General features: G+C 37.4%; 1 protein-coding gene across 3 annotated transcripts in view; it reads right to left on the bottom strand.

Annotated features, from left to right (window-relative positions):
• The window catches only part of rnf24 (ring finger protein 24), a 34,438-nt gene extending 22,197 nt beyond the window's left edge, over positions 1-12,241 (bottom strand). The window contains exons 1-2 of one of the 3 annotated variants that reach the window (XM_079812285.1): positions 11,836-12,225; positions 7,944-7,997 (exon numbers count right to left, since the gene is read on the bottom strand). In XM_079812285.1, coding sequence (XP_079668411.1) covers positions 7,944-7,960 — 17 coding nt within the window. In that variant the 5' untranslated portion in view covers positions 7,961-7,997; positions 11,836-12,225. Of the gene's footprint in view, positions 1-7,943; positions 7,998-10,211; positions 10,371-11,835 lie in introns of those variants that run through there. The other 2 variants (XM_079812287.1, XM_079812286.1) reach the window with 2 other exon arrangements.
• Between the last annotated feature and the right edge of the window lie 390 nt (positions 12,242-12,631).

The raw sequence follows: 12,631 nt of genomic DNA, 5'->3' as shown, positions 1-12,631 counted from the left end.
GGAAAACAACCTAAAACACAAAAGGGGTTTTTGAAGTGTCTGTCAGGCCATTGCTACCACCAAAAAAGAAGGGAAGTTAAACTAAACAGCTTCTTTTCTGATCTTCTATACAACAGGGTGCAATATCAAGTCCTTTTTCACCCCTACTTCCCATTATGTCACCGAACTGACCAGACAAGGTCATTCTGCAATGCTCAGCTTGCCGTTACAACACTGCCAAATGGTATTTTTACCTCCAGTGAGGAGGAAAAGCATTTCAATAGTGCACTGAGTCACTCTTAGAGCTGAGAGGAAGTGCAGAGTAACACTGGAGTGGCCCTTACTTGTTCAAAATTTGTTACAATCCTTAATATACTCAGATGGGTTATAAAAAGAAAACTCTTAAGCTCTTAAGCTTGTTCTGACTAAACACAATGATTCACTTACAGTGAGGCATGAGCACTTAAGCAGTAAAGCACTTTTTGGTTTTAATAAAACAAAGCAACAAAACCTACCATCTTTGCCATCTATTTTATTTCCTTTTTCAGCTTCAGGGTCAACCAAGGAGTGAGAATTATCAACAAAAAAAAATAGACTCAATAGCCTAACTGGTGCACTTGAAATATAATAAAGCACTTAAAGGACCCTTGTTAAAGAAAACAAATCTATTCCCACAAGATGACTTTCTCCCAACACTAGTAAATATCTAAGATTGCTACTTGAAAAGAAAATTGTATTGGAGTGAAAGCAAGGCTCAACAGTAATTGATCTAGTTTTAGTAATATTAGTATCATCATGAACTTTGCATTTGCATTAGATATCATGAAATAACTATAAACAACAATTTTGCTGCTAGTACACACTGTTGTTGTTCTATGTATTGCATCTCGTTATAAACAATATCCACTTTATATTATTACATAAGATCTTAGGACACAATGTCACATTCCAATTTATGTGCGTTAGCTAAGCTCTAATCGTAATTCCAAACCTACTGTGAATAATATAAACACTGACAGTATATGCCAGACAACAGAGGAAAAGCCTGATTAACCACCCAAGAGAGAACAACCCACCAGCAGAGTGGGAAAAATAGAGTGCGTACATCACATACATTGAATTCTCCCAGCTGAAGTCAATGCAGGCCTTGTGCCAAAGTCAAAAGTATCTGTCTGGTCATCATTCACACCAGTAGATCACAATAGGTATATTTATCCAATGCTAAACCAACATAGTGAAGCTTTCAGTGCACCCATGACATCCATCTGGGGAAAACGTATGTAAGGTTCACTCAAGGTGGCAGTGGTTTTAAATAAACCAGCATTGAGCTACAGTTTCGTTTCAGAGTTCTGTAAAAAGAGAGATGGTGAGGAGGCGTCTAACTTTAAATGTAGAACAGGGTTTAGAATTTAGAACCACAAGATCTATACACAAAGTTTAGAAATGTATTGTGCTGTCAACCCAAGAAACTTTCATTTTAAGGCCTGAATACAGTGGCAATTAGTTAACTTCAAATGTCTGTGCCTTGAAAACAAATGCTATTATTCAGGTAGCTAGCCAACCTGAATAATATATTTTCAGCTAAAAATATTCAGGTAGGTAACTAACTTTAAACTAACTTTCAAAACAAGATTCTTTTTAAATTATTTCTTCGTTATGGCAGTAGTTGACGTAAAAGAGAATAGTGACTTGTAGAATATTACAATTTATACAAATGCCCATTGTAGCGTCCTCTGTGGCAAAGCTGAGAATGTGTTTTTTGCTAGTTTCAGTCCGATGCAGTTATCATTTTCACGTCCACTCGTGTCCATCTGTTCGCCCCTTTGGGCATGCAGGTCTGAAAATGAGGCGTGTTTAGGCGCATTGTTGGTGCATTGCTATATTGAGGCAACTGAAAACAACTGCTAGCCTGACAAGCCAGACCCACATCAAGATGTTGGGTCTGGGAACTCACCATTGACATGGTTGGATAGCGCTACAACCAACCAGAGAGCAACGTGAAGTGGAGCTAGTTGATGGATTAAACTTTCGCCGTATCCGGTCGGCAAAACTCAGAACACATCTTCCTTTCTTAAGAATGACTTCAGTGCCGTTCTTTGTTCTTTTCTCAAAGAAAGGCTTAACTCAAAGTCTTCCAATGTCACGGCCAAAGCCGATTCGAAAGACCGCTGTTCGCCAGCTTCTTTGTTTACGAGTAGCAAGCGGTAGTACGCAGAACCGCCACAACTCTGCTGTGACGTGCCGTCATTATGTGCCGCCCACCGACTCTATACACGATGTGATTGGCCTGACCAGAGTTTGGTTTTTCCAGCTCTCAGGTCTACCAAGAGTTGCTAGACTACACTCGCGGCAAATTAGATTTGCTGCCGCTAGGGTGCGTCTAGATTTCTAGGCTAAACAACTGCGCCATTGACCAACAAAAACCTGGTCTAAAGTCAATAGCGCAGTATTTTTTGTGTTATTTAAAGGGCGCATTAGTAATGTGCGCCTATAGGCGGGTGCACAACGTGCGTACACTCTGCTTGTGACACACACAGGGACGCGCAGCAGCACTGAAACATTTTTAAATATTAAAAATAAAAGCAGTTTAAATAGCGAATCTGGCGCAAGCACAAGTGGCTTTTAAAGGGAATGGGAGATGAGACTCTGTTTGGTTTATTGAACGTTATTGAACGCCCAAAACACACCCATGACTTATTAAGAGACTAGATACAACCTTTTTGGACCATGCGCCTGGCACGCCAACCATTTTTTTCCGTCATTAAACTAGCAAAAGTGGATTCGGACATGCCCTAATTGCACCTGCGTCATACGCTTCAAACAATGCGCTCAGATCATTAAAATAGGGCCCTTTATTTTAACCATTTAAGTCAGTTGTCATTTTGCAGATTATCGATCGGAAAAAAGCTAAGTACAATATACTTATTTCAGAAAACTTTTCAGGTTTCAAAACTACAACCTTTTTGGTTACCAAATTTTTAACAACCAGGCCACACCAACCACATGCTTTAAAGGAGAAGAGTTGTCATTTCATAATAAATTAAAAAAAATGTTTGACCACAATCGTATTACCGTTTTCTGGAAGTCTTCACTATGCACAAAGTCATCCTAAGCTGGAAATGTTATGACTCCAAGTAAATGTCCATGTTTGTTACCACTAAGAGCATAAAAAATCCTGAGGTTTAAAGAAAAAGCACCCTGGTATTTTTGGAATAGAACATATAGGATACTTTCTCTTTCTCTTTAAGCCACCAAAACAATTCTACATACTGAATTCTCTAAGGATATGCAACTTGCAAATGTAACTTTACTTTCAAATTTGCAACTTGAAATGTAACTTTACTTTCAAATTTGCTCATGAGTCATGTCTCACTTTGACACTCAACACAGACGCAAAAGGAAGCATTTATTGCTGTAAAGATAACTATAATTACATACTCTGTGCACAACCCTGATTGCTAAAGTGTTTGCATAGCCAGTGATGCAATACCATAACCTAGTGAAGCAGACCATCAGCACACAGCTTTATAATGACCTCTCTTACGTTGTCTGGGAGCTAAAGACACAGTGGCATACTTTAACGCATAGATATTTCACACATCCACTGAGTGGCTCATATATAAATGACATTAAAATGGACGTCAACACTTAAACCTAAGGCAGCATCCTAACTGGCATGCAGGATCAAAAGAAGTGTTTTGTATATCACACCAATAGCGCTCTTCACATGTTAAACACAGGAAACACTTAACACACAATTGATTCCAATAGCGTTTGACATCAGCAAGCATGTCACTAAGCTAATAGTGCAATACTCTTACATGCAAAGAAAATGCATAGCCGAGAGAAATATTGGACAAAATTCAAGCGAAATCCAAGAACAGATGTGACGTCATTTCGCACGAAATCAGATTTCAGGATCTCAGGATTCTTTTTTCCTTTTCGCAGTGAATTTTGGTATTGCCTTCTATACAAAGGTTAGATCTAAGAGTGTTTCTTAGATTTTAGGCAAAAATGACGTAATACTGTTTGCCGTAATGCCATCTAACTTTTTTGCATCAAACCAAGAGTGTACCTATAATTCCCTAAAATATAAGGTAGAAAGACATTAGATTACTAGGTTTTGTAACAATGATAAGCTATATAATCTTTCCTCTACGTAAACGGTTTATTCAGCTTTTCATTCTAAGAGAGTAAAATCCATTCAACAAAACAAGACAAAAATAACTCTACTACTCATACTCATCTACAACATGACACACTTGTGTAACGCCCATAAAAATACAATATATTCCACCCTCATGAATATTTGCTTTCATGACCTAACTATTATGCCTAGCTAAAACTCATATTTCTTCATGGGAACATGGTCAGTCAGAAAGATGACTCTTGTACTTCTGGTAATCTTCCATCATAGGGAGGGTAGTTGTTACCCCCCACCATCAAAGGAGGAGCTCAATATCTCAAGGCTTAAGAACTGCAAAACCATGTTTTTTCTGTCAACATGCCCCTACTGAGCATGGGTGATCGCTCCCTTTTTACAGCCGCCTGGACTCCAAACATGATCAGTTAGGGATATTAGTTTGTATAATTAGTATTCCTGATGACTGTCAGTAAAAAGGGGCGTTGGAAAGCAACACATTTTTATGCAATGCACATGATTTTGCGTTTCTAAAAAGATCCATAGTACTGACCTTTAAGGGCTGAAAAAGTTGAATTGCTCAATATCCTTCAATTCACTGAAGAACAGGAACATGCTTTGCCAGAAGTTGAAACCGATGTTTAGATTGTTTTCTTTTTATCATCATGCATTTTTTTTGTCTATTTGTCTTTATGTCTGGAAAAAGCTATCTGTTTGCACTCTTTCACAACAGAGTCCCAAGCCAATTTCCAGCGGCTTGTGGCAAGCCCCTGCACCAGAACAAAGGCTGCTGCCTGAATCTGAAGTGGAAATTTCCACTGAGCCTTGAGCCCTGGCTATCCCAGTTGCACATTTGAAACTTAATATTGCAACAAAACTAGAGGGCCTCCAGCTTTGTAAGGGGAGTGGTGTGGGTCCTGACAGTGTCTGTGCCAAGTCAGAGAGAATATGTGATCCCGAGTTTGTTATTTCTTCTTACATATAGTACCTAACAAGATTTGATGGTCTTGCAGAACCATGTCAACAGTAGCAGTAAAAAAAATCACAATTATGCTACCCCCACCCCCCCATGTTTTCAAGACTTCAACTCAGCTGAGAGAATAATAGATACTATCAGACAGTGACTTCATACATCAGCATAAACATACACTTTTCTTATCAGTGTGATGAGTAAATATACTCTCACTATTTTCCCCTATAGTCAATCCAAAATGATGACGCTTCTTTGGCCCTTGTATTAAGGTTCGTACTAGTCGATTGGATCACAAGTATACGAGAGAGACACATTTCCATTTGCGCCTGGTGTTTTAATCCGTCTCTTCACTTTTAACCACTTCTGTCCTGATTTCTTCAAGGGGAAGGTCTGGGTGGGTAAATTTATGGGCTTTTAAAGATCTTCCGATCTAAAGGACAGCAGCTTTCGTTTCTGCTCTGACAGCCAAGAGGACACCGTTAGAAATAGAAAGGTGAGAGAACATTGTGCTTGGTACAATTTTCATTTCCTGAAAAAAAGAACAATTGGTAGTAGGCCTATATGTCATAACCTTTGTGGCAAAGGTTTCTTTCGCAAGCAATGTCCACATTAATGGGATGATTAGCATGCACATAAATTCGTGATTCGTGTTGTGTTTATTTTTGTGAGTAGAAATTTGCACGGTAACTAGATTAATCTCAAGCTTTGTGAGTTTTCAAGTTGAATTGTACTTTGGACAAGTTAGAGTTGCTCAAAGGCCCTCTTTAGACCTTGTATTAAGATGCATTTTCAGATCACAAGTGGACAACGCTAAATGCGAGTGTAAACGTGGTCTAAAACGTTTTGAGCTTGTCCACTTTTGACCACTTCCAGTGGCAGTTGAAAACGCATTAGACCGGATTGCTTTCAAAGTGTAGACACTCATGTGATCGAACTGTTCAAACAGCCAAGTGTCGTTCACTCTGCTGCGCATAATAGCACTAAATGTATAGCAAAAACAATACATTAACCCGCGTGCCACGCACTTTTGCTGCGGGGGGCGTCGGTGTTGTACCGAATTTTAACTCCCTAACCAATTATTACCCCCCTTGATGAGGCTGCTACCTGGTTGGCTAATCTTAACCCTAGCCACGCTCACACCTAATCCTAAACCAACCTATACTAGGGACTAGGGGTAGGACAAAATATCGATAAAATATCGAGTTTGTTGCCCAGCCCTATCCGTGAGAGGCGTCAAAGCTTGCGATGCTAGTCGCAAACTAGTATTTTAGTCTATAAAGTTTTAAATATGGATATTTTTCCTACACAAACGTGCCACTTCGCTTCAGAAGGCCTTAATTAAGGCCCCCCTCACCCACCGCCCCATGACTAAATCATGGTCTAATTTTCATTTTGGGGTGAACTAACCCTTTAACCTTTTAACAGGCATTTTATTTTCATATTTAGACTGATATCGTGACACATCATTATAGGATTGTCTAGCAATACCTATTGATTATCGTGATATTATTGGTATCATAAGCCATGAATCGTGTATCGTATTGTGAGGTACCCTAGTATGGACTGATGGGCTGTTTACATGACACAGTTTTTAAGTAAAAATGGAAAACGTTTTATATGTTTTGCCTGTTCAATTACACAACATTGGCATTTTGGGGGCCTGAAAACGCAAACTTTTGAAAAGTGCAGTTGTCTGTACGTGAAAAAAGCAAAGGAAAAACATTTCTGCTTTTGTTGTGTAAATGTACACTCAGTTGGGGGGATATAATCTGGTGGGGGTCAGAATTCGGTACAACAACGGGAACTTGGGAACGCCCAGTGTGAAAGCCCCCTAATACAATGGTTAATCCAGGGCAATGGTGTTACTCTGACAGCTAATTAATCCACTTTAGGCAGGAGCAGAACTGCAGGTCAGGGATTAGACAGGACAGAGAAGACAAACCAAACCCATATGACTTTATTTCAACCAGCACAAAAGGAAAAATGATGTCCTTTTCTGTTCCACAGAAGAAAGAATGTCACATGGGTGTGGAACAACATGAGAGTGAGAAAGGGAATATGCACTGCCAAGTTGACTAAGCACTGGAAGAGAAAATATAAGATGTATACGTCCAGAATGAATACTGTACATGCAAGCAAATAGCTTGTCTTGCAATAATTCTCGCTAATGCTCTGCTGTGCTGAAAGTGCAAGCTGGCTTGTTCAACTGATTTGAGATCAGATCTGCAGGCGCTTGAATGATGGATTCGGTGAACCTAAATCAACTAAGAGGGCAAGTGTCCTGTCTTGTGAGCTTAAACGGTAACATGAGATGGTACAAACAAGTTGTAGAAGTGACACCAGCAGCTGTTGCCCCTAATTTACCCTCTCAGACGACATCTCCCACAGGGCTTTCTCATAAACAACTTTGTATTTTGTTTTGCAATAGTCTTTCTTTTGGTCTTATTTCTCATCTTCTGTTCATCATGTGGCCATGGATATACATACACAAATATGCACACAATAACTCTAGGTACAGTATTACTATTACACAAGTATATTTTGCTAATGCTACAAAATCAGCATTTCTAAAACAGCACAGGGTGATTTTCTTTCGAAGAGTCTATAAAAACACAGTTCCCGGAAATACCGGAGCAACTGTTCATTAAAAAGACTTACAGGCTGTTGATACAAGACATTATGTAGGCGAGCGATCTCAGCTGAGTGATCATTCAAACCAGAGACAGTTTTATTCCTTTAGAATATATTGTATGGAGAATCTATATAACTGCATTTTGGTGATCAATTAAACTTAAATGACCAGACAACTCAGCTATCAAATATGTTGTAAAGCATTATGTTAACACTTACACTGGCAGATATATCATCTTTGTAGATTTTAGGCAGGATTCAGAATTCAGGAGCCTGTAAAACATGATGACTAATTCACATCTGTGTCTTTGAAAATTATGTAATCTTTTTTTTTTTTTTTTTTACATAAAAGAGTATTGAGGGGAACAAACATGCAAATCCAGCTGATGACGAATCGCTTCATTTATCCAGGATGCGATTCCACATATATTTTCACACATATATAAAACAATTTCCGGACTTATCAATAGAAAGCAATAATTCGGCTTGGAATTAACTACACCAACCACAAATGACCAATGAGTCAAGTCTGGAATGTGTAAAACTACTCATAAGCATCATGTACGACTCAAAGACAGGCCAATATCTGATCAGCAGCTCATTTGCATGTTAAGTAGCCTCAAAGTTATATTAGCAAAGCTGAATATTTGTTAGTCATAAGCATACAGTAACATACAAGCATTTTGTACATGACAAAGCAAAAACATCACAAAAGATCAATTTGGTTTTAAACGTCAGCATGTTGAAATATTAATAAACTTGCGTGTATCTGAACGCACAGTGAAAACAGATGGATTTCGAGGGTCAATTGCCCATGAATAAACTGCTTTTAACAGTGAGCTGTGGGCAAATGTTTATAGTTTTTGAGAACTGCTCCACATTAGGTCACACTATTGACCTCTCCGCCATAGGGGGCCGTTCTTTTCATTGTCTAGTACCGAGCAGCCAGGATGGCATAAGGCAAACTGACATCTCTGGACATTGTGCACAAAAACAAGTTCCTGATTAGTTCTTATTACGTGCCGTACATGTCGTTCATCCTGAAAAACAGCATGCTAAGCTGTGTATTACACCAGAGACCAGCCCTGCCTGCTTGATGATGTGAGAGATGCAGTTAAAAGTAAATTAATTTCTTGGCATGACAAATTAAGAAGAATTCTGTTCTTTGGAGCTCTTTGGTTTAGAGGCAATGCTAAAGTTTACATGTGCACTTTTTTGTGGAAAATCCGTGGTTCACAATACAAAACAAACCCAAAATTGAGGTGGGCCACAACCCAAAATGGGTTGCAGGTCTGTTCTGATAGGGTCACGGACGTTTGACATAAAACAAATGTTAAATAACATGCTATAATTGTTAATGCAATAGGACAGCAAATTGGGCGTTCACTTAGTAGACGTAACCATATCAGGTAAATATAACATGGACATATGTGACCCTGGACCACAAAACCAGTCATAAGTCGCACGGGTATATTTGTGGCAATAGCAAAAAACAAAACAAATATATATATATATATATAGTCAAAATGATTGATTTTTCTTTTATGCCAAAAATCATTAGGATATTAAATAAAGATCATGTTCCATGAAGATATGTTGTAAATTTCCAACCGTAAATACATCAAAAATGTATTATTATTATTAGTAATATGCATCGCTAAGGACTTCATTTATTCAACTTTAAAGGCGATTTTCTCAATAATTCGATATTTTTGCACCCTCAGATTTTCAAATAGTTGTATCTCGGCCAAATAAAGCCCTAACAAACCACACATCAATGGACAGCTTATTTATTCAGCTTTCCTTTGATGTATAAATCTCAATATCAAAAAATGTACCTTTATGACAGGTTTTGTGGTCCAGGGTCACAAATATGTTCATCCCTAAAAAAACTAAGTTCCAAAATACAGTTGACGTTGGATAGACGTATGAAAATAATGTCAATGCATAGCCTATTTGCAATGTAATATATCCCAAGGCAAAATTAGATAAAGTGTCGATGCAGCAAACAGTATCCAGCGCTGGAGTTCATAATGAAGGGCAGCGATTACTATTGTGTTTACATTGTGTAACAGGAGCACGTGGAAAACAAACAGCTGGGGTCAGCCAGCACGCGCCTAGAACATTCTGCCACGCGCTTTCTTTATTATTATTATGACGTCGAGAAGTTTGACAACACAAATGAAGGAACGAGCATTCAGCAAAAGAGCGCTGGTCGCAGTGGCAGACTCACACACACAAGATAAAAGGCCTCAGTGCTGCGGAAATCCAAAATGCAGACTTGCATTCGATTAGTTAAACCACTGATGGATGTATTACTCCGGTTATATTTGTATTCGTCTGATAGTAGGCGGTGTCTCTGTCATCTGAGACTGTACAGAGAAATGAAAGCTCCCTGCTTGTAGAAGCGAAACCACATATGTCTAATTTGAATTAGCATAAACATTATACGTCTATAGCCGCCATTAAACACTTAGAGAAACTTACATTAGCTCACTCGCCATTCTGCTATCTTCAACAGTAATAGGAAGTCCGACTCATTTCTGCGAATCGATTCGTTCGAACAGTTCGTTTCAAAGAATCAGATAAAAGGGATTCAGCGTTCTTTACGTTATGACGTAGTCATCCCGTGGTCCCTGACATCCGCTGTAAAGTATAAGCACATTATATTACTGTTTATTACGCTTTTGTTACATTTTATTAATAGCCTACTAATAACAGTATTGTAATTGAGTGCGCCCAAGGGTTTCGCAGTAATTGCAGTGGCAACATAAATTGCATGTTGAATTTAAATGCACTGCACATAATGTAATAAGTATTACATTATTGTTGTAATAAAATGTTTATAATGTAATACTTTTCTCAAAACGTAATAAAATCTTGAACTCATAATGTAATACATTTCTTGTCAAGTAAACATTTTTATTACATAAAAAAGCCATAGCTTTTAACATAAAAAAAAAATCTAAATCCAGTAGGCTATTATACACCTGCAAAATGCAACAGATTTAAATATTCATGCAATTATAATATTATTATTATTATTATTATTATTTTCATTATTATTTATTTTATATTGGATTTTGTAGGTAGGTTAAGACTGGATTTAGATTTTTTAAATGTACTGTAAAGGAATACCAATGCTTTATGTTTAATAAAAATATAAGATTAATAATAATTTCATGAATATTTAAATGTTGCATTTCCCAGATAGATTAAGAGTGGATTTAGATTTGTTTTAATGTACTGTAAGGAAATACTATTTTGTAATATATATAAATAGTATATATATATATTTTAATATATATATATATATATATATATATATATATATATATATATATATATATATATATATATATATATATATATATATATATATATATATATATATATATATATTGTAAAGCTATTATAATTATGACAATATTTTTGGTGAGTTTATAATGTAATACATTTCTCATAATGTAAAAATTGTTATTACATTTTGAGAAAATTATTACATTTTATGAACATTTTATTACAATAATAATACTGTATTACATTATGTGCAGTTATTACATTACGAGTTGCTACAAACTACTAATATCAATCTCTAATATAAATTAATCTCTTAACTGAGAGGTTTATTCACGTTTCGATAAGGTGCTTTTTATTAAAAGCGAGGCTTTATATATCCAGTACATTTATAAGTAACATTTAAGCTTTTAAAGCAACTTTCATAATCTTCGCTTCATCCCAAATCCTTTATCGCATATGATTATGAATGTTCGAAAGAGGCGTTTCGCGCTTCAATGAGTCGGCTAGTTGATTCAAGAGCGAACCGATTCAGTCCGATTCGTGAAGACGTGAACGGCTCAACCAAATCTTTATACGAGTCCGACTCAAAAGAACGATTCGTTAAGGATCCGGACATCGCTAACCAGCAGGCTAACGGAGTCTAATACAAGACATCAGTTTATGTGTTTTAACCGTCAGTTTAAGTCTCGCGCTTTAATAAGTGCACTCGAGGAATAAATTATGCCAAAGAAGAATGTATGTTTATAATTGTGCAACAGCCACATGACTGTATTTATTTATTTGCTCATGTGGTGCAGTGTTATGGACTTACCAGCCGTTTCTCCGCCACTCCTCCCTCCTGCTCGATCTCAGACCCAAACAGATGAAAAGAGCCCAAATGCAGCACCTCCGCAGTGTAATTCAGCTCTAACCTTTTTCTAACAACCGACCATAAATCAGTCAATCAAGTATTTTAATCTGCAGCAATTCGAGCGCGATATTAACAAATCAATAATCATATAAACACAAGCATCGTAGGCTGTAAGTTCACAGATGCTTGTAAAACACAAACTAAAATCGCTTCCCAGGTGGCTTGAGGCTGTAGTGAAGTGTGTGTTCTCCTGGTATACGTCTGTATGGGCTGGTAGATTGAGAATTTTTGTGGTGAATGTGAACTCCGCACGTAGCTCACGACACGAGCAGGTCCCTCCTCCTTCATCACAGAGAGAGGGGAGTCCAGTGTGTGCGGGTGCCGGTGGGGAGGGATGATGCGGATGCTTTCAGAGAGGGAGGGGTAGATGCGTAGCTACGTAATCCTGCTGTATCTCTTTACATAGACTATATGGAAGAAAAAATATACATGTCAAAACTGAGATACAAGAGTCATGTTTTTATGTTAAATCTCATAATATTACTTGGTAAATTTAACATGCACAAATGTAAATTGTCTGAAAGGATACCCAATATTACACATTTCAAGGCTGACATGCATGGAGATTTATTTGGAAACCTTTCAAACCGCAAAGCAATAAGAACAATGGACATTTACAAACAATTACATTTGATTATACACGTATACCCTTTTCTGTTATTTTTTTTTCTTCCTCTTTAATATGTAAGTATTTTTC

Source organism: Gobio gobio, assembly GCF_949357685.1.
Source record: "Gobio gobio genome assembly, chromosome: 3".
In the NCBI taxonomy this organism is placed as follows: Eukaryota; Metazoa; Chordata; class Actinopteri; order Cypriniformes; family Gobionidae; genus Gobio; species Gobio gobio.
The sequence above is the reverse complement of the archived record's forward strand: the minus strand, read 5'-3'. Positions and strand labels throughout refer to the sequence as shown.